Source organism: Gallus gallus, chromosome 2, assembly GCF_016699485.2.
Source record: "Gallus gallus isolate bGalGal1 chromosome 2, bGalGal1.mat.broiler.GRCg7b, whole genome shotgun sequence".
In the NCBI taxonomy this organism is placed as follows: Eukaryota; Metazoa; Chordata; class Aves; order Galliformes; family Phasianidae; genus Gallus; species Gallus gallus.
Genome location: NC_052533.1, coordinates 114,208,130 through 114,230,991, shown reverse-complemented (window position 1 = coordinate 114,230,991; position 22,862 = coordinate 114,208,130). Strand labels below are relative to the sequence as shown.

General features: G+C 42.5%; 1 protein-coding gene across 1 annotated transcript in view; it reads left to right on the top strand.

Moving 5' to 3' along the window:
• The first annotated feature begins 12,774 nt into the window (after window positions 1-12,774).
• The window catches only part of CYP7B1 (cytochrome P450 family 7 subfamily B member 1), a 123,586-nt gene continuing 113,498 nt past the window's right edge, over window positions 12,775-22,862 (top strand). Inside the window, exon 1 of the mRNA XM_025147742.3 lies at window positions 12,775-12,886. Within this exon, the coding sequence (XP_025003510.2) occupies window positions 12,792-12,886 (95 nt within the window). The 5' untranslated portion in view covers window positions 12,775-12,791. The remainder of the gene's footprint in view (window positions 12,887-22,862) is intronic.

Below are 22,862 nucleotides of genomic sequence, written 5' to 3'. Positions count from 1 at the left end.
GAACGGGTGAGTTACCAGGAAAATATATACATGTAACATGCTGGGACTTTGCCTTCACAGCTACTCAGCACTGTTAACTCGTATTATTGAAATTAGGGCAAACGATACTACAGCTATATCACATTGCAAATCAATGTAAAAGTACTTTTTAAACACGTCAGTTGTACCACTGAGTCTGAGACAAATGGTGAACTTTTTATTCAGCCTATGATGAAAAGTCTGAGAGATTGATTTTGTGATTTTTATGAGTGGTGAGGTGCTGGAACAGGCTGCCCAGAGAGGCTGTGGATGCCCCACCCCTGGAGGTGTTCAAAGCCAGGTTGGATGGGCCCAGGGCAGCCTGGTCTAGTATTAAATGTGGAGGTTGGTGGCCCTGCCTATGGCGGGGGGATTGGAGATTCATGATCCATGAGGCGCCTTCCAACCTGGGCCATTCTGTGATTCTGTGATTCTGTGTGCTATAAGCGGAAACATTCTTTAGGATATGTTTTTCCATCTTTAAAGCATATGATCATTTAACATCATGTTAGCCTTAAACCAAGGCTTACATATTAACAGTGAGATTTTACTCACTAAGTTCTTAGTTTTAGAGAAGGACAAATGATAAAAAATGAATACCCTACCATCTGACTTTCTTTAAAAAATGAATTGTGTATAGGCAAATTAAAAAGAGCAAGATACAAGAACCAAAGAGGCTACTGAGGATTTTAATGAGAACACAGGCACCTAAATGTCAGAACACAATGAAGGAAGCCCAGACCTCAACTCCTGAAAAACCCTTTGGTTTTACAGACATTAACTTTGCCTTAGGAGCCACAACTTAACTCAGGTGTATGTCTCCATTTGACAACTACTGGCTTGCACTGATATCCAGAGACAGGCTGACATCTGACATAAGGATTTAAGTTCAAAAACTCCATGTAAACATTCTGCACTGAACAATGTAATTATACTTGGAGCAAGGGCCTGGGCCATCACCCCTCATAGCTTAGTGTCAAACCCTCTAAGGAACTTTCCTCTATTTCTTTGCAATTCATTCTCACTTTCTCATCATACATGCCTGTGAAGAACAACCCCATACAGATTGTCCTACAGCCTGATGGTCAGAGCTCTTCCTTGAAAAGCGAGATAGCTTTTAGAGCAAAGGAGGACCTACAATAGTTTCCTCCTTCTCAGGAAGCCTCAAGATTAGTAATAAAGATATGGTCACTTTGTACTTTTATGTACTCTCAGTCACTGAGTTTTGTGCTGGACTTGATGCAGTTTAAGCATGCTTAGGACATGTCAAATGCATCAGACCCAGAGATTCAAGGTGCAGTTGCTCCTGTCTGGAGCAGCTCTGTGTCAAGGTGCTGGGCACAGAACACTGGTACACTTTGTATCATACGATCAAAGCTAAACATAAATACAAATCCTTCCAAGATGAAGGCTAAGGATCAAGCATTTGGCAAGATCACACATTTCTAAAAGTAATCATCAAATATTTAATGAGAAATATATGGGATATATATATATATGGGAATATTAGTAGGGTAATAATAAGAAGTATGTCTGTATTTACAATACTAAATATGGCAGTAAATTGAGGGTCTGAGAAGGACCATGCCCTTTAAGTGTTCCAAGCAGAAGCAGAACTTCCCTCAGAAGGAGACTTATCCTTCACACAAATGATTCGCTAATTGATTTCAGCAAGGACCTTGTAGCTCATGCTACTGCTTTTGATGCAAGCTCCTGTCGAGATAAAAAGAGTAGATCACTCGTGATAGCCACTGTGAGAATTCCTACTTTACAGAATTCTGGGCCATATCCTCAGTTGATGTAATCTGGGATAGCTGTACTGAAGACAAGAGAGATACATATGAATGACCTGATTATTGTCTTACTCCACATACTGCCATTTAGAGCAGGAATATTAATCAGGAAAAGTTACCTTCACAAACACTACTAACACGATTTCTTATTTTCGTATTTGCAATGAATAGCACTAATATTAATGTGATTGTTGGACAGTGCACAGATGAACAGTGGTGGAACTGTTTGCATTTTCTGTGTGCACTTCATGAGTCTCTTTGCTCCACACCATGCCAGAAGACAAATGGTTCATGTGAAGCCCCACACATTGAACTGATAATAAATCATAATTCAAAATGCTTGTTGTTTTACTACCAGTTAAAACTATAATTTTTACAATAAAAGTGAATAGGTTTTGCTTACAGAAGTACTCACTGGGAATACAGATGTAGCGGAGAATATATTCTTCTAGTATTTGACTTTCTTTTATCTTTTAAGGACAAAATTTTAAGATTCAGAAAATAAAAAATATATATATTTAGCAATTACTGCACATATTTTACTGCTTTAAAAGTTGTTCAGATAGAAACCTGTAAAGGTATCCATTTTATCTTAATAGGTGATAGTATAATATGCCATCTTCCAGCAGATTGCACTATTACACTTTTCTGCTTCATGAAGTTTTCCCCTGACTACAACTTCCAGGAGTTCTAAATGACTTAAAGGATCAAATCCTTAGAGTTGTTTTCCGAGCTGAACTAGTACTGGTCTAAGTAAAAAAATCCCAGCATATGATCCTCACTATGTCTTAAGTAGTACTTCTTAAATAGTCTCTCAGTTGGAGTTCACTAAGACCATTCTGGTTTTTAAGGCTAAGCGTGTGCTTAAATGATATACTACAGACTCTTTTTGTTCCTGAAATATACATATATAATGAAAAATACAACAAAATCTTAAAGAACTAAATGATTGGTAGGGATATTTAAGCACAAAACAAAGCAATTCAATATAAATAAGATTATTTAAGCAAGCTTATTTTTATTCTCCTTTCTGAAGCCCAAACTTTGTGTCATCAAGACTAGAAATATAAATGCAAACAGAAGTAAACATTAATTTTGAGAGTTCAAGAAACACAAAATGTATCAGGAATTTGGTATCACTAATTAAATAACTCTTTTATTTTTTAGAATATCATTTTAATTTACCTAGATAAAAAAAATGTTCTATAGAAAGATCTACCTAAACTCCAATATAGTATTACAGAAATGAAATTAAGAGAAATTAATATGGAATGTTTTGAGTGCAATGGATGTTGGTATGAAATATCTCGAAGCATAATTCTATGCGAGGATCTCTCATCTCTTGGAGGGTATGAGACTACCCAGAAGTGTTTCCCTTCCTTATATCTGCCCTCCCAGACACACCCAGCATCACTCATGGCTCAGCTCTGGCAGTGGCAGGTCCGTTCCGGAGCAGCTGGAGGTGGATCTGACATGGGGCAGTGCTGGGCTCTGCTCACAGAGGCCGCCCTTGCAGCCCCACTAATACCAAAACCTTGCCATGTAAACCCAGTACAGGATTTCTTGATATGTTCTTACATGCTTACATTTTCAGTGGATGTATTTTTGATCAGTGTTTTTGAACTATGCCTTGGCCAACTTTTGTGAGATGACGTATAATATTACCAGAATATTGTTGCTTTGGTGAAAACTCTGATATTTCTATCTGTTAATATATTATTTTAGTTCCTTCACCATTTGCAAGCTACATTTCAAACTATGAAGAAATCATTTTCACTTGAATTAAGATGTGGACATGTCCACTACATACATTAAATACATTTCCCATGGGCACAAGTCTACAATTTTCAGTTTATAACCAAGCATTGAATATTAGGCCAGAAGCTTCTTTTCAGAGAATATTTTTAAAACAAAAATACTTCTTAAAGGCAAAGCTTTCCATGTACAGCCATTTCTACATGATTTTAGAAAAGCTATGCTATCAGAGAAAAAGATGCATAGCAATACATAGTGAACTGTGCACGAATCCATTTCAGAGTCCTTGAAGGAAAAGGTGGGCGTTCAAGGTCAGGCTGAACCAGGCTCTGAGCAATCTGATCGAGCTGTAGGTGTCCCTGTTCACTGCAGGGCAGTTGGACTAGATGACCTTCAAGGGCCTGTTCCAACTCAAACGATTCTATGATTCTGTGATTCACAAGCTGGGTGCACACATCTATTTCAGCTTCCTGTTTAAAGGACAAAGGATTATGTTTGCTCCACTCACTACTTTAGGGAGAAATTCAATTAAATCAGCTTCTGAGATCTGATGGTAGACCTGCCTGAGCTTAGGCTTATCAGGAGATTTAATGGGAAAAAAATATTTAGAATGGGATTCTAAGTACAGACTTTACTCACACACTCAATTCCTTTCATCAAAACTTCCCATATGTGTACACAGCATACTAGGAAGCCCACTGCTTTTTTGAGCATGGGCAGATTTACAGCACAAAAGTAGGTGGCTGAAATAATGATGGGCCATGAGTGTCTGCCCCAGCCTTATCAGAGTTTCAATGAGGCCAGAACATTTATTGTTAGCTCAAAAATGGCAAAAGATTACATCAGATTTGGTTCACCATAATGTAGGAAATTGAAAACTGATGGAACAGAGGATGATTCACTGGCATATCAAATGGTCTTTGTCTCAAGAGTGGGAGCATAAGTCAGAGCGCTTCACAGGAAAGTGGCAAAGAACAGCTTCAGATTTCAATCTGCTGGTGAGTTGCTGTTAAGCCCCTATATATTTAGATTCAAAATACTTCTGCATTGGCTTCAAACCAAGAGACTCCCAAAGAGAATAAACAGTAATGGCAATAAATCAGAAGCTATTGGAAAAGAAAGAAGCAGCAAAGCATCTGGAGGTACAACTGATTCAGTTTTTAAAAAGTCAACCATATAACATGCAGAGCAATCTTGAGTACATTTGACTTTGACCGCTGAGCTGAGGCCAATGGGATGAAATTCAGTAAGTCCAAGTGCCAGGTCCTGCACTTTGGCCACAGCAACCCCAGGCAGCACTATAAGTTTGGGGCAGAGTGGTTGGAAGACTATGTGGAAGACGCGGACCTGGGGGTGTTGGTCAATGCTCGACTGAACATGAGCCAGCAGTGTGCCCAGGTGGCCAAGAAGGCCAATAGCATCCTGGCTTGTATCAGAAATAGTGTTGTCAGCAGGAGCAAGGAAGTGATCATCCCCCTGTACTCAGCACTGGTGAGGCCACACCTTGAGTACTGTGTCCAGTTTTGGGCCCCTCACTACAAGAAAGACATTGTGAGGCCCTAGAACAGATCCAGAGAAGAACAATGAAGCTGGTGAGGGGTCTGCAGCACAAGTCTTATGAGGAGTTACTGAAGGAACTGGGATTGTTTAGTCTGGAGAAGAGAAGGCTCAGGGGAGATCTTACTGTTCTCTACAACTACCTGCAAGGAGGTTGTGGTAAATTGGGGGTCAGCCTCTTCTCCCATGTAACTAGCAATAGGATGAGAGGGAATGGTCTCAAGTTGTACCCGGGGAGATTCAGGTTGCATGTTAGGAAAAATTTCTTCTCCAGAAGATTGGTCAGGTGCTGGAATGGGCTGCTCTTGGATGTGGTTGAGTCACTGTCCCTGGAGGTATCCAAGAAACATTCAGATGTTGTACTGAGGGACATGGATGAGTGGGGAGATGGACAGTTGGACTGGATGATCTTGGAGATCTTTTCCAATCTTGGTGATTCTATGATTCAACAATTCTGTGACTTAACTGATTGCACATTAGCACACTGTTATAATATGATGTGCTATGATGTTTGCTTTTATTTTACATACTACAGCTTAATTCAAATGATGAAGAGCAATAAAATATAAACTCAGATCTTTTAAATAATACCTTAACCATAATGTGATTAAGGCCACTAATGCACGGTAATAGCAGATAAACAAATGATGCAGTAACGTAAAAAGATCTGAACAACACAAAGTTATCATTTTTAAAGGTATGGTTTAAAAAAATCGTAGTAGTAACATATTGATAAGCTGTGAGAACTGATTCAGAAGTGGCTGATAAGGAAGAAAAACTGAGTGCAAGAGAATAGTTAGTAGCTTGGGAATCCTCTGAAGTCCAGTATAAGGCATCAGGACTCAAAGATCCTGTGATTATGTCAAATTAAGTCACATTGACTTTTTCCTGTTGAAACCTCACTTGTTAACTGAATTTCTCTCCAGTGTGAATGGACACAAAACATGCATTTGGAACATCTCCACTTCTGGACAGAAGATGTGGTCTTGGTTGATAATAACTCTGTATTTTGTTGCTGATTAACTTTCATGTTCAGCCTTAGCATTGCTTTTTAAACATTTTCTTCTGCACTTTGATCTGTTCACCCCTTTGTGACAGTGTCATGCAGACTTCTTCCCCCATCTTCCTCCTTCAGCCTGGCCTTGCACACCAGGCCTTGCACAAGAAGACTGTGTGTAACAGTACTGATAGCTCTCTCTCTAAGACAGATTAATGACTACAAATCTGTCTCAAACTGGGGGGAGAAGAGGGAGGCTGAAAGAACTAATAGCAGACACCTGGTTCAACAACTGATGGCCAACTGAATACAAAAAAAAATATCTAAAAAGCAACCTGTGACTATGAGTCAGTCATTTTATCCCATAAATTGTGAGCAGCCCAAGAACCCCTGGAACTCTCCTGCACAGCAGCCGGCTGCATGACAGGATCTCTTCTTGAGCAGGAACACATCTCAAGGTTACATCTCAGAGATCCCTTACACTCTGGTATCTTGATGCCTTGCCAATACAGATCCTTGGTGAAGGACTAGCAGTTATTTTTTAAGCTTCATTAGCTTTGCTAGGATTATATCTTAGACTGATTGTTAGCTTTGTTTGCTTTGCTAAGATTATACCCTTGATTGTGCACATATGATCCCTTAGATACAAATAATTGATGAAGTCTGGGACTAGTACTGGATCCAGTGCATCTAGGATCCTTTACTCTGTGGTTCAAGAAGTTTAGAAAGCAAGGGGGTCTGCTCTGAACCTCATGACTCAGTGGGTGGGCCTCCTGTAGGTGTGCGTTTAACCCTCCTCTTAATGCAGTCAAATGTATCCAGCTCTCTCAAATCTTGTTAAATCACTCCGGTTGTTGAGCATATTACTGATTTTATTTTCGTTTAGGAGAGCTAGCCTCCTTTTAAATATTTTCTTCTAATTGTTTTCACACATGCAGCTGCCATGTGTACTTATTCTGTTTTGCAAGAGTTAGCTTTTCTGATCCCTGACTAATCAGGAAGATTCCTCACACAGTCACTTTCTTTTGCTTGTATGTTTCCTTCATTTTCACATGTGGGACTTGAGAAATGTCTGTGGGTGGATTTCTAGTTGTATTGTAGCCAGTACGAATATCATATCCTACCATATCCTGGATGACAAATATGTCTGGATTTTTCTGTCATTCCCACTGCTTCTAGTGCAGAACTATTTGGCCCATATAATATTCTTACATCACATCCCATCATTAATATGCTTATTAATAGTCTTCGGATATTTCTTTTGCAATCTTCAATCATTCATTCTTTTTACTAGGATAACTGTGCACTCTTAAGCCTTTCTCTTCAATTGTTTGTTTGCAAGTCAGGATATTCTGCTGCTATTGCTGATTCATTCTTACAGTGGACAGGACTTGAGGACTGTGGGAGCTCATATTTTACATTCCCTTTCCCTTCCATCCTTCTCCTCTTCTCTCCTTTCTCCTCTTTTCTTCCTCACCTGTCTTCCAGTTTATGCTAAAGCTACGTTCAATACTCCAGATAAATGAAACTGTCCAGATGTTGTTTATATATGTACACCTGCCAGTTAATGAGTTAATAGATTATATTTGTTTTTATAGTAGTACAAACACTGTTGAGTTGTCCCAAATATTTGTTGCTAACAAAGACAGCAGTATTCCCAAGGAAAATAAACTGAATTATAGCTATGAAAATAAAAGGCACATTCTGAAAGTTACAAAGTCAGATATAGGAAAGTTAGGAAATTCCAGAAATGAAGGCTTTTCAAGAAGATATGATGTAGTTCGATGTATTATTTTTTCCACAAAACTTTGCTAAATGTTCCATTGTACCTTGTCCATTTCTGGGCTCCCCACTTCAAAAAAGACAGGGAACTTCTAGAGAGAGTCCAGTGGAGGGCCACAAAGATGGTGAGGGGCCTGGAGCACCTCCTGTATGAGGAAAGGCTGAGAGAGCTGGGACTGTTCAGCCTGGAGAAGAGAAGACTGAGGGGGATCTCATCGATGCTTAGAAATAACTAATGGTTGGGAGTCAAGTGGATGCAGCCATGATTCTGTGATTCTTTGGAAGTCTGTACACATAAACTCATGTAGAGAATGAGGCATTCTTCAAAATTTTGTGTACCCTGAGCACCGTACTATATTGCAAATATAAATTATATTTAGGGTACATCAGCATTAATATTTTCATAGATACTCATCAGTAGGGATGTTAAATGCTGACTTTTTTCATGCCTGGAGTGCTTTATGTGTTCAAAAGGCAAGTCCTGAATACATGATTTTTTTTTTGTATATCTCTTTTTTTATATCAGAAGATATATATTTTTTGGTGCACTTAGCACTTTGGCAGATCAGACACACTCAAGGTGAGCCTAAAGGAGATGAAGGACTATCAGAAAATTAGCCTATGAGCAGCACGATGGTATAAGACTTCCCACATACATGAACAGAACAGAGCTCACAAGGAGAGACTTCACTTTAGTCAGCAGAGTCACTCACTGCTCTTGCATTTCTCTCCTTGCCTCGCTAAGTTTCCAGCTATTAAAAAAAAGAAAAAAGGCTAATTCCTAAATTACTTCTGTGTAAGTATGTATTTATCTTCAAATTTCCTCATTAAAAGGGGTGAAAATTTAAATACCCCCAAAGCAGCATAAGAGTAGCACATTTCTGAACATCACCAGGGTTGAAACTCCTCACGATCTTCTAACACAATTCCTTTAAATTTCATAATAGCATGTCTCATTTTCCAGTTGTCCACATCTTAGGATGCTACCCCACTTATTTGCATGAACTGATGACTTTATAGCTTCAGGAGGAGTTGAATCCTTGGCTTGACTGAAAAGTGTTATTCCTTTCTCTCAGGGAGTTTTCTGTCAGATTGGGACTTAGTTTTTACTGTGTCCACATGATAGTCAGAACAAAAGGAATATGACATGACTGTACGACTTGTGGCATGGGTGGCAGAAGGAGAAAGATGATTCCTCTCAGTGTGGGGTCTTGCCCACAGACCAGGCCAAGTGGCTGTGACTGACACAGGAGATCAGCAGAGGGAGGCTGCAGTGCTGCCTTACAAAAGTGTTAAACACAGATTGATCTGTTCACTAAGGAAAGAACACGAGGCAGGAAGGACACGAGGCAAGAATCAAATCTATCAGTCTTAAGTTTAGTGAGTGAGCTTTGACAGGTCTGTAGCCTTTTCATCCTATGCTTAAATCACTGCACTTCCCCTGGCCTGCCTTCCAGCAGGAAGAGACACAGGGAGCAGCGAACAAAAAGGCTTTGAGTTCCGCTGCCCTGAATTCAGCCTGATCCCTATTAGCTCAGAGCTTCACTTTCAGAGAAAACAGCTGCTGAGCTGTGAGCTGGAAGCAGACCCAGTTCCAGTGGCATCTTCATGGAACTGTGCTCCAGCAGTCCAGCAGGTCACTGCAGAGTACAGAAAACCTCTCTTCTTGTGAGACTTATAACCTAAATAAATTTGGACAGCTTACCTCTGACACAGAGGTTATTTTGTTGACCTGGTTCCAATGCCTGATGCAGTTCAATTTCTCAAAACCACTATTGGTGTTCACATGGGTATTTTTCCTTAACATTTTCCAGAAGAATATGTAGACTGTTTTGGCTGAAATAACTCATATGCATTTATACTGAAGTCAAGAATGGACTTGCAATATTGCAACTGCAATGGTTATAGCAGAGCTGTAAGGTGCTGAAAATAGTAATCCTCATTCCTGCCATTGCTTATAACACATATCTCAGCGGTGTTTCAGTGATGTAGAATCTGCTCCTGTCTGAGCCTGGTAGTTTAAATCCTCATGCACACAAAAGCTACCCAGTAGAACAGGCATTTGTCCATGTGCTGCATATAGCAAAATCACACTGTGATGTGTAACATACAGTACAGATTGCAGTATATACTGTTCTAAGTTTATTTTGAGTCTTCTGCATTTTCATAAGACAAAAAAATATGATCTATATCATCTTACAACATTGGCAGTATGAAACATACACACAGTATGCATTTTGAACTGTAGCATATGTACAGAATGTTCACAATTTAAACAGGGGAAATGTAACAGAGCATCTATCTGTGATCCAGTTAGGCTTATTACCACGGTATTAAGAACGTACGGAAATCTTAGGTGTCTGTTAACTGGAAAGACCTCAGGGCATATTATATGAATTGTACACCTCTCCCACCTCCATTCTCCCCCGCTGCTGACTGCAAATGCCTTCACCTCTCTCCAGGCTGTAGATGTTCCCATAAGCCTTGTAAGCTTAGGAACTGCTCTTGAAGAAACTTTGCCACTTGCCAAAGAACTAACACTGCTGTCACAGAACAGCAATTACACGCCAGGAGTAAGGATAAGAAACGGACACGGTTGTATACAGCTGAAAAGCATACTACTCTTTTCCAAATGTAATGGTATTTGCATCCTTTTTCCCTATTTATGAACATGCTGCAGTGAGAGCTCCATAAAGACCTCGTAATAGCCCCAAATCCTTCCAGTTCTTAAGCATAATTTTCCAGTACTAGACCATATCACTGTAAGACTAGGTTTTCACCTCTTGGAAATTAAATATGTTTTCTCTTTTCTGCTACATCTGTGTTAAAACGGGCTATTCAGCCAAACCCTCTTTATGTAGTCCGCTGAGATGCCAGTTTGTATGGATACATCTATTATAATTTTACTTGTGTATTTTGTGTGCAAATACCATCCAGACAGAGCTGCACTGGGACAGTATTTCTTTAAAACACAAAACTTCACGGCTTTGGGCTTCTAATTCATAGGCCTTTACTAGCAGAGGAGAAATTAACCTACGTCCTTGAGCTTTTCAAAATGTTGATACAGAAGACTACACAGCACTTAAAGGTTATTCAGATCCTTCAGGTTGCATTCCCTGCATTTTGAAAGAAGATAATCTTGGTGCTTTCCTGGTGGCATTTTTTTTTTTTCCATTTGCAATCGATTGGAGATAGTAACTCTGGCAAATACAAACAGTGGAAATAAACGTTGTTGCAACCCAACCCTCTCTGTGCCCTCTGCCAGAACTACTGCAACCTCATATCGATGTTTTGAATCTGGATGAGGGATTACTCTAGCTGCTGTAGCTACGTACTTGTAAGTGAGCAGATATTGCACTCCACAGTGAAGTGAAACACTGAATTTTCACAGCAGTGGTCATTTGTAAACTGAGAAATAGTTCACCCTGCATAACCTGAGCGTGTAACTTCTTACTGTGCAATGCCTTTCAGTTTTAAATTACTAATTTTGCAAGAATTAACAGGATAAGTTGCTAAGAAACCCACTGGGATTCCCAAGCTGGGGATTTCAGAGTTCCTACAAAATGCCCTAGAGAGCTGTAGTAAAATGTTAGTTTCTCTTACGGTTTCTCTCAGTGCATCGTATTGCCCAACTCCGGTGTGCTGTTTGATCTCAGGAAGAGCAGCTGATGGTTTGAAGCAGCACTGCTCAGATATTTCAGTGTGAGGCACAACAATCATATCTTCTCCAAAGAACAGAATGGCATTTTTCACTATTTCACTAAAATCAACAGGAATGTTTGAGGAATTAGACGCAAAGTGTTGCCCAGTTCAAGCCATCTGAGTCAGGCCTCTAAAACTGAGATTTGCTGAAGTCAGGAGGGGTTTGTAGCCAAATCCCTTTTTTTATCTGCTGATGTACATCTGGGTCTCTGCAATTTAAAGACAGCTTACAACAGAGCAACTCAGAAAGTTAGAATTGTACACGATGCCTCCAAGAAGTAAGGAAGCACCCAATATTGTGAAGCATGAGGCCATTTTCAGTACTGCATGCCGCTGAGAATGAGTGTGGTATACAGACCTCTGCCTTGTCAGCATTCAGTGTAACTGCAAATGCATCGTGTGTCACGTCTGTGGTTCTGACCAAGCCTGACAGACAGACAGCAGCAGGGCTGCCCGGCGTTGCCAAGGCCCTGCCATGCCCCTGCCCCTGTGTTGATGTCACAACAGCAGACTCTGTTCCCCTGGCCCACTCTGTCTCCACCCCTCACGCTCCATCTAGATGAGCTCCTCAGTTGCCTCAAATTTTGGTCCCCCTCCCTCGTCCTAGCAGCTTGGGACTGGGAGAACTGAAAGTGCTACCTTGGGAATTGGCTCCGGCACCTAAAGCAGCACATCAGAGCCAACCTTCACTACCCACATCTCTTACTGTGGGCTTCGTCAGGTTTTATGAACAAGAGAGGAGAACGTCTTGGCTGTTCAGCAGCGAGCACAAACGGCCCCAGCACAGCACTGGGAGCAAAGGGGCTCAGCCGGACACGAGGCCCGGCCTACGGGCGAGCCGAGCCCTTCCCGCGGCCGACCTCCCCCAGCGCGGCGTGGCTGCCCCGCACCCGGCTGCCCGCAGCCGTTCCGCCGGGCCGGCCGCCGCCTCGCCGCTGAGGCTCCCACAGCGGCGCCGGGGCGAGCGGGAGCGACCACCCCCCCGCGGCGGGGCGCTCCCCGGGGAGGAGCCGGCCGGGTCGCGGCGTGCCCGCTCGCCAAGTTCAGCTGGGAGCAGCCAAACCCAGCCCCCGGGCGCGGGGTGGGCGGGGAGGCCGGCCGGCCGGGCGCCTCTCCCGCACGGAGCGGGAGGACGGGCAAAACTTTGCTCCCCGCCTGCGGAGCGGCGCCAGGAGAAGCGAGGGGGAATGGGCCCCGAAGCGCTGCCGCTCGGCCCCTACGGCGGGGCGGCCGCCGCCGCGCTGCTGCTCTGGGTCGTGTGCGTGCTCTGCCGGAGGAAAAGGTACCGGAGCGGGGGGAGCGGGGCCGGGGCGCCGCGGGGAGCGGGACTGCGAGGCGGGCGCCGCGGGTGGGCTGCGCGCTGCGCATTGGGCCGCGCTCCCTCCGCCCGCCCCTCCGCCGCGAGAAGCCCTATCAGCGCCCGGCGGGGCCCCGGGACTACGGGCGGCGGGGCACGGCGGCCGCGCGTGGTGCGCTGCGGGGCCGAGCAGCCGCGGGGGGCTGAGGTTGAGGGTGGCGGGGATGCGCGGGCGTCCGCGCGCACACACACACGGAGCTCATCGCATGGCCTTGGGGCTGGCGTGTGAATGTGCGTGGTTTGGTGAGAAGTTGTTCGCTATGTAGCCTGTGTAGCTGAAGGGACTGTGTAGCTGAAGGGACTGTGCGGCTCTTGGTGATATTTCGCTCGGAGTCCAAGGTGCGCTGCGCTAATCTGCTCCAGAGAGGTGCTGGCTTGCAACAGCCGCACTCCGAGGGCAGCTTTGTGTGACTCCGTACCAGCCATGTGATGCGCATCTTCACGGCTTTTGTTGGTGTCTCCCACTGTGTTGCTTTTAGTTTGCTTCTGCCGCAGCACTTAAACTTCTCAGGAGTTACACAGAGACACTGAGGTACTTTCAGTAGGCAGAAGACATGTTGAGGGAGCATGAAGCACTGCCTGGAAGGGGGCTGTCTGCTTCTGACCAGTCCCTGTTTCCTTATAGCAACCTTCTCCCAGGTGTCCCCTGTGTTGCTCATATTGATGTTATCCAGCATCAGTTCATCTCACGTGGCTGAGGAATAAATGGATGTAGAGGCTTGGGGAGAGGAGGAGTACGGAAGGGAGGGTCTGGAGTTCTCTTTTTTTAATCACGTAATATCCGTAGCAAATAATAAATTTAATTCTTAAATAATAGTTACTTTTTCAGATCATTAGAAGTTCTGGAAGGCGTAGCAAATGCACAAGTGCAAAGAAAAGTGGTTGTCGTACATCTTAAGAATGGTCAAAAAATCAGTGTGGCAGCTTTTAGACTAAGTGTAACTTTGGGACCGTGTGTCATAAGGAATGTTTGAAATCATGAAATGTCTCGTGTTGAGCTCAGAAGGCGTTTGGTCACTGAGTGTAACAGAGGTAGGACAGTGCCAGGATGTTTCTGCTTTGAAATGGGGAGCCCAACCCATCTCATAAGCGTGCAGGGAATACATCTCTCTGAGCATTAGAGTGGGCTCATCTCCTGTGCCTCTTTCAGCCTCCCTGATTCTCCCTGTGGTGAACCAGCCTCCCTGCTTCTGCAAGGAAAGCCAACAGAAGGTCTTCATTCTTTTGACCGGTTTAGTTTTCTGCGGGTTGAACTCCCTAAATAAGCTTTGCACAGGAGTGAAGACATGGTCATAGCAAACCGCAGTGGGTATACTTTGGGGTTAGGTGCTGTCGCATCGACTCAGCTGCTAACGTTTGTAGAATCACTGCTATTCATAGAAATGCTAGCAGAATTGTAATAGGCTGAATTTTTGGAATGGAAGCAGGTGAAAACCTTACTGTTAGGTTTTCAGGTGTGGATGGTTGGCAAAGAAGGCCGAAGAACCCATTTTGGGTTATTTCATAACCCTCATTCTGTAGAGTTCTTGAAGTCATTTCTATGGAGTCTGTAGAAAAACTGTTTGGACGTTTGTTGCAGAACAAAATGAAATTCTACGGGAGGCCTCAGCAAGAAGGCCCGCTGTCTTGCCCTGAAAACCAAATGGCTATGTGATTAATAAAATAATTGTGTAAATCCCATGCTGTTTGTCTAACAAGTATACGAAGCACCAGTGTGCAAGCAACTGGAAATAAAAAATGGAAAAGCCCATCAACCTCTGTGCAGTACAGTCTGTGGCATAAGGCACTGGTGTAAAAGTGCTGTCCTGCTCCAGGAAGATGTTCTTTTTTCTTTTTCTTTTCCTTTTTAGCACGAGGGAAGAAGAGAAATTGTGTGTGGTCTTGAGAGATGCCTGGCAGCAGCCTGGCTGCTTTCTGCTCTGCAGTACGGAAAGCCGTGCTGAGGGTGCAGTGAGTTAAAAGCTGGGGATAAGGTTAAGTTTGTGCACCTAGGATTTATGGCAGTTTTGTGGTCTGCCCTTGCCTGTCTGACCCTGAGCTGCCTGAAGAAGAGAAGGCTCTGGGGTGACCCAGTAGTGGCTTTTCTGTATCTAAAGGAGGACTGTAAGAAGGAAGGGGACAGACAGGGTCTTTTGTGATAGGACAAGAGGAAATGGTTTCAAACTAAAAGTGAGGAGATTTAGATTGGATATAAGGAAGAAGTTATTTACAGTGAGGGTGGTGAGGCACTGGTACAGGTTGCCCAAAGATGTGGTAAGTGCCCTGTCTCTGGAGGCACTCAAGGTCAGACTGGACGAGGCTTTGAGCAACCTGATGTAGCTTTAAGTGTCCCTGTTCAGTGCAGGGGATTTGGGCTGGATGGCCTTCCAGTGTTCCTTCCAACTCAAACAATTCTATGATTCTGTGATTTATTCGTGTGTCTACCTCCACATTTCCTCTGACCGTCAGATTCTTCTCTCCCTTTCTCGTATTTGAATGTACTAATCCCAACAGCAGGCTGGGTTGTCCCCCTCCTGCTGAGGCATACACAGAAGACACCTGGGAACCTATTGACATAGGAAAGGTGACTTGGCAAAATAATGCATGAATAAATGCCAAAGGCATAGACTGTAGCCCTGACATGGAACATACCCACTTAGACTGAGACATAAACAATTTGGCTTTGCAGAGCTTGCCCACATTAGAGAAAATGTTGCTACTTCACTTATGCAGGTGTTATTATGAAAATGAATATCTTGTATAATGTTGGTGTGCTTATACTGATGTACTCACTCTGTGTAATGGGATTGCTTCTCGTGTTTCAGGTACCTAGACAAACTTTACCAGAATAATCAAATTTAACATCTTTACCACAGCTATGTGTGGCTTCCACCTGGGATAGCTACAGTAGTCAAATGTGTATATGTAAACAACGTGTATATAAATAGAGAGCTTAAGTACATACACACAGCCAAGTGTAACCTTGCCATAGAGCGCTGGGTTAGGTTTGCTCTGCGGGATGGTGTCTCAGTCCTGCTCAGCTCAGGACAGGCAGAACCACCAATGGGGCTGTTAGAGCTGCACCTCCAGAGCATAACAAGTGGCTTTATGTCCCAAGGAACACAACTCCCCACATCAGTCCCTGGGTTCCTTAAGTAGACATCTCAGGATTTCACCTTTTAATGACGTGAGGCATTTCAGCTTCATTCACTCTCACGCTGAGTGCTCACTACCGTACCAAAGATTTTGTTAGGAGAAGTGTTGTATTGTCCGAACCTGCTACTGTGTTTATCTGCAGTGCCTTTGGTGTAATCTGGTGTTACCAGATCTCAGGGTGAGCTCAGTACAGGTTTTCTTATTAAAGTATTTACATCCAGTGTTTGGAGACGGAAAGAAATGCAGAGGAATTTCCTTGTGCATAAATGTTTATCATTTGAGTGCTGGTGGCAGTAATAACACAAAGGAAACTAATTGGAGTCTTTGCCAGGTTTTGTATCACAGATGGCGAAGAAACAGAAGTAGAACAAAAGTTTCCTTAATCACAGAAAATTTTATTTTGAGTTAAACTTCACTGTCAGCTGAGGTTCAGTGCCTTCTGTGTGCTACAAAAAGATCTCCCTCTTACTGGTTAATGAAGAAGGGCATAGCCAGGCTGTTTGCTGGGGGATGTGCTTTCTCCAGAGAGCTTCCTTTCTGTATATCCCATGAAAGGATTCCTGCTATGGCAAAACCTGGAGGCTTCCTAGCCTGCAGATTATTCCCTTTATGTTCATGAAACGGCTAAGTCAGCTTCAGCTTTATGTTGCTTTTTTGTTGTTTTCAAACTGTTTTTGCACTGACTGTGTGCAGTCTCATGGAGTGGGAGGTGGCACCGCAGGTGAAGGCAGCTCCTGCTTGTCTTCCAGCAGTGATGTGCTGAAGTCAGGGAAGCACGCCTGAGATCAACAGGGGTTGGCTCCTACTGACACACATAGGGCTTCCACTTCTTGCTTGAGTTGATGCTACTTTTGGCTGCTTGGGTCAGAGCACAGTATTTTAAAGCCTTAAAAATATAGTAGATTAGACTTAATGTGAGAAGAAATACTCGATAAATTTATCAGACAGAATTTTGTCACTGAGCTGTGGATTTAAAGCCTTGTTGGAGCCAGGTGTCTTTCATTTCTGTCCTTTATTCTGTCCTCCGAATTACCTCAAATACATACTGCAGTATTCATCTAAAATATTTTTTTTTAAATTACTCCCTTGAACCCAGATAGTTATTGTTGAAAAGAATATAGATTCCATCTTTGCCTTCAAGAACATCTTATCCTTCTCTGTGACAAGCTGTGAGCTTGCTAACAGCTCTCTTACCAAGTGAATTGTAGTTCACAAGATGTCATCAGCCTGTCTTTTTTACCACTTCTGCTAATTTAGGCAATATGTTAAGGTAGTTTTCTGTTGGAGAGAACATCAGGAAGGACAGATAGAAGGATATCAGAAAAATCTACCCTCTCCTTTCTTGCCTTGGCTTTCTACATTGACCTTTTTCTCCATCCTCCTTGTTGGCATTATACAGAACGCATGTGTTTTATGACCTCTTTTTGCTAAATTTCATTGCCCACTCTTACCTGTTTCCATTTTGAAAAGATTAGGGCTGAAGAATGAAACTATTAAAGGGAAAAAATTAGCAGTTCTGTTACCTAAATAAACTTTTCTTAAAGAAAGACCTTTATTTCTCACCAGTGCTCTTGGGTCTTCTATGTACACTTCACCGCCGTGCCACGTTGTGGTAAAAGCTAATTTATCTGCTTTTATCTTCAGTCTAAAGTTAACAAGGATTGAATAAAATGGTGTCAACAAAACCATAGTCTTCTCAAGATGTACAAGACTCAGTTCACTGGCTTTTGAGCTCTCTTGCACTGTTGACCTGGAGAGCCATTATCATGTGGGCCTTGCATAATAGTGTGTCCCAAGACAGGTTTTCTTAGGTTTTTTTCAACACTACTTGAAACACTGTCTGTGTAGCGTGTACATCTTGGGTTCTGTTTCCAGCCAAGGCTTTGAAGATGACACTGAAGATGACACCTACTTTAGCAGACTACCAACTTTTCAATAATCTATGATTTACAGTGTTCTTTGCTTAAGGTACACTGCCACCTAGCAACAGTTTCTCTTCCCTCCCAGTTTTCTTGACCTACTTTGTCAGAGGTTGTTCTGCTTTAGTTTGTACCTGGTCTGGTCATGATTAGCGTCTAGAATGCATCAGTAGATGCCACTCTGGTAAATGTATGGGGTGGGGAGACAGCGATATATTTAGTGGTTGTCAGAACTGCTAGCTTCAGATTTCTTTCTAACATACAGTGGTTTTCAGTTTTCCAGTGTTTTTTCCTACCAGTGTTTTTGTGAAAGATGCCAGTAATCTTTTCCTTTCCATTTTATTTATTTTTTTGAGGGGGAGGAGAGGGGAGGTTGGGTTCTTTTTCAGTTTTGCTTTCTCCTGTTCATTGTTGTTTGGAAGAAATAAAATCAAAGCGTGTGAATTAAAGGGAATTGCTTTTAGTTCTTTTTGTTACTCCAGTGCAATATGAAGCATGGAGCATCCATCTAGAGCGCTGTACAGACATGCACTTAGCTTACAGGCAGTACCGAACAATTAACCCCTGGAGTTATCCTTCAGATTGATAGTCCTACAAGGCATATCCAAGCAAATACAGAGTGCAGAATGGACTGCTTCAAAAATTAGATTCAGGCTTACTACTATACTTAGAGAAGGAAAGCCAACACTAGTTGGCAAATTAGCAGAATTTGTTATATGTAAAGGAAGGAAAAAAAAGGCAAAACTTAATCCTAGTATCACAGATTCACAGAGTGATTTTGAGGTTGGCAGGGACCTTGAGTCCATCTGGGCCAACCCCTGCTCTGTCAATGACACTCAGAGCAAGGTACCCAGGACTCCTTACAGGATGTATTAACTGCTTTTCCCTAAAGCATGATGGTGAAAACTGCCACCTAATGCATTTTAATCATTGGCAATACAAGTAGAAATCTCTGTTCTCAGACTGCTTCAGGACAGATGTGAGCCCAGACCCACAGAGCCTCCTGGGCCTGTTAACTCCTGCAGTGAGAAGGTTTTTCAGTGGGATGCATGGACCTGGATGTGCCCAGAGCCCAAAGTACTGCCTGCTGGTCTGCCTCAGTTCCTCAGCTACAAGCTGGAGGTCAGTGTGCTGTCCTCTTGATTTACAGATAGCGTAGCCAACTGCTTCACGTGGGTCTCCAATTGTGGCCAGAGAAGAATCTCTTGGCAGAAAACCTTCTTCCATGGTATAACCATTCAATACGTATCAAAGGACTGCTGCCTGCCTGTCCCTGTTCACCTGTGTGCTCAAGTACAAGTTCTAGTTACTGTTTTAAGCCAGAAATGCCACATTTTGTCAAAATATTCAGCTAAGCTGTTGGATCATGTCAGCTGCTTTAGTGTTTTGCTCAGTTATGAGAATTACTCTATTTATTTATTTGTTTGCTTGTTTATTTATTTATATTTCAGTCAAGTACTCAGATTAAGAAATTGGGCTGGGCTTGTTTTGATCAGGTAATGTAACTGTTCTTAGAGCTCTAAGCTCTTATTTAGCTTAGTTCTAGGAATGCTGTGGAGTTGGGGAAAATATAGAAGCTAAAAGAAGCAGCATAAGTGCAATGTTAATATACTATGAGAAGTTAAGGAAAATCTCACATTTAAGTTGGCAGTCTTCTTTTCTTTTTTCCAAGTTTTATAGAGCTCCTTGGTAGTGGAGCCAGGACTGGAACTCATTTTCCTGACTTCTACTTTCATTGCTTTAACTTCCTGCATTTCCCTTCCAACATACTTACCATATATGACATTATAGCTGTCTGGTAAACTAACTTTTTAAGCCACGAGGCAGATTTTGAATTCTGATTTAAAACTTCAGCAGTATTCCTTTTCTTTCCCATCCATTTACTGATTCTTCTACAAGATGCGTGTAGGTTTTAAGGCTAATATCCATTTGCACGCCGTCTGGGAGAATTTTGGCTGACTGAGAGTCCCATAAAACAAAAGTTTCCTCTTTACAAACCACATGGAGCTTGGCTGTAGATATTCAGTTCCTTTCTCCACAAACTGTTTTTAATGGTGCCAGATTCTTCTGTTTCTTCTCTTTGTTTGGCACATGTCAGGAAAAAAAATCTTGGCTCTCATATAGAACATATCTTGTTTCCTCTTAACTGCTCGTACTTTCTATTCTTAATTCAAATCAGAAAAAAAAAAAAAAAAATCTGATGGTTGTGCTTCTAGTGATTTAATGTTGTAGTTTCCTAAGCAATATTCTAATGTTCTGAAAGAATATTCTCTTCCATGCTGGAGGCCTGGCAGTAGGAGGTTCTAGCTGAACGCAGTGAATGTGTTTCTGTTATCTGGGGGAATATTGCATGGTACCCTGGCAGGGTGCCCTGCTGAAGCCCCGTGCAGGCAGGTGAAAGAAGAACAGATGGGCACAACGAAGCTAACATGGGGGTGTTAGAACAGCGTCCTCTCAGTCCCTTTGACCATTTCTGATGCTGTGTTGAATACCCAGATTGCAACACCGCACTCTGCATGGTTGTGGCCATAGCGGGAAGTTGACAAAGCATCTCCTTGCCGCTCTGTGACATCCCCAGCGTCCTGCGGGAGAAAGTACGGGTGTTTTTTCCACCAGCTCCCCATATTCCATGCTGATAGCCTCCCTCTGCACCCATGGAATTCCTTGAGTCCATCTACTCTTGATGGCTGAGAGAGGGGAGCACTGCTGAGTGTGGTTGCCTATCTAATTTCCTGTGGCTTTCAAGCAAACCAGCAAACTCGTTACTGGCCTGTTCCTTCCTCATCCAAGCTCTGTGCTTGTCAGAAGGCCCATCCCCAGGTATTTCCTGAGTGGTCGTTATGAATTCTTACATCACTTGCCTCAACTAAAAAAAGTGGACATTTTTTGAGTGACACAAAGAAAAAGGATCACAAAAAATTGCCACACTTTGATTACCTTCTTAAGTAATGAAGTACTTAGGAAAAAAAAGAAAGAAAGATGGTCTCATTTCAGTGCTGTGTGAGCACTGCAGGAATTTTGCAATTATTAGCTCTGAAAGTAATTAGCTTAAAAAGAAAAGAAAAAGAAAAAAGGAGCCTGCATATTCCTTAACAAGAGAAACTACTGCTGCTGAAGCAAAGTAGGCAGAAACTGCAGGGAATTTGTGATTAAAATGAAGTTCCTGAGAAGTCAGTATTTCAGTCTTTTTGTACTTTCCCTTTGTATACGTGCCAGAATGGGGGTGGATTTGCCCCTTTGTCATGGTGTAATACTTTAGACTCTGAAGACTTCAAAGAGTTGGTGTCTAACATTCTAATAGGGCTCCAATGAAAACGACTGTAATTTCAGATACTCTCTATCCTCTATTTATTTTGCATAACCAAAGAAAGATGCTGGCCAAAGGAAGGACAACCTCCTATAGCTCATGGAAGAAATTTTGTGCCACTCAACTGATGCTACAGTAGCGTTTGGTCATTGCTTCTGTGGCTGGAAAACACTGTTTCCTGATTTCCTCTTCAGTGCTGGTGTGATTCTGTAGGTTACAATAGCACTTCAGAGTTTGTGGTGTGGGGTAGGTCACAGCTGTACTATTTCTTACCAGCTAGTTTTTCAGTATGAGAAGCTTCAGGATTCTCGTTTGGGAAGCTTCTCTGAAGCTGGCTTAAATGGTGGAGTTGGTAACAAGGTATAATTTTTTCTTCAGTTGTTCAAGAATTGATCTGTGATTCATCTCAGACTTAGACTTTATTTCAGACGGAAAAGGTTTGTAAGTTTGGCTTTTGTTTTGATATCATTACCTGTAAAAAGTATCCAGTGGACTATGTGTTTCTTCCTTATACCTTTTGAAAGCTTCTGTTGTGTTGTTGGATGGAATTTTTTCAAGTTTTTAAAAGACTTTCAGATGTCTGTTAGTGTTCAGCCTGATAAATGTTTTGCTTCAATTGCTGACTTCCCAGCCATACAGCTGAGGGTGAGGCACGTCGCCAGACCCTGCACTACGGCTTTTATGTGATTCCTTCTGAAAAGGAGCAGCTGTGTAGCTGTGCGAGAAGTGAAAATGTCTCTCAGTTCAGGGCTCATCCAAGAACTAACTGTAAAATGTGATGAACCTGCAGAATTGATATTCGGGGAAAAAAAGGAGGAAGAATGAGTGTACTGGGAGGACAGGTATATACTTGGTGCTCTTTTTGCCTCAGAAATGCATGCCTGAGATATTCGATAGCAATAGAACGTAGTTGTGTGTATGTGATGATGAAATGTGCATGATGGTATGTAAAAGATGTCTGGAACCCTTCAGTAGCAGTTGCCATTACAGTATGTGTGACTGATAAGGATTCACTTCCAGGTCCTGAAGTGCAGCAAGGAGGGTCCAGATCTGGGACTCCTCCTGAAGACCCAGTGAGGGAAATTTGAAGTCTGTGTCCCAGCAGCTTGCATGTAATATCCTTTAAAGCCAGGCTGAATTATCTGTCACCACTAAGGAGCAACAGAGTTGCTCACAGCAGGACTGGAGAGTTTGCCTGTGTCACTGTTCATTGGCTTGGGAAACAGCTGCTTGCGCAATGTCTGGTTTGTGGTTGAACAGACAGCTGAATTTCTGGCATTGCTGTTCCGAGATAGAAAAAATGGTAATTAAGCTTCAAGAAAAGAAATCTTGCATATGTGAAAGAGTGATTTTTTTTTTTCTTTTTTCTGTAAGCTGTTTAGTTTCTTGCATCCAATATAGTGAAAACGCTGCTAGATCCTACTTAGAAGAGAAAGAATTATTTCATAACCTGTGGACTTCCTCAGGTAGAACCACATCAGACATGATAAATTTAGAGCCTTAAAAGCCTGTTGTTGTAAAGACTTCAAAATAAAGCCGT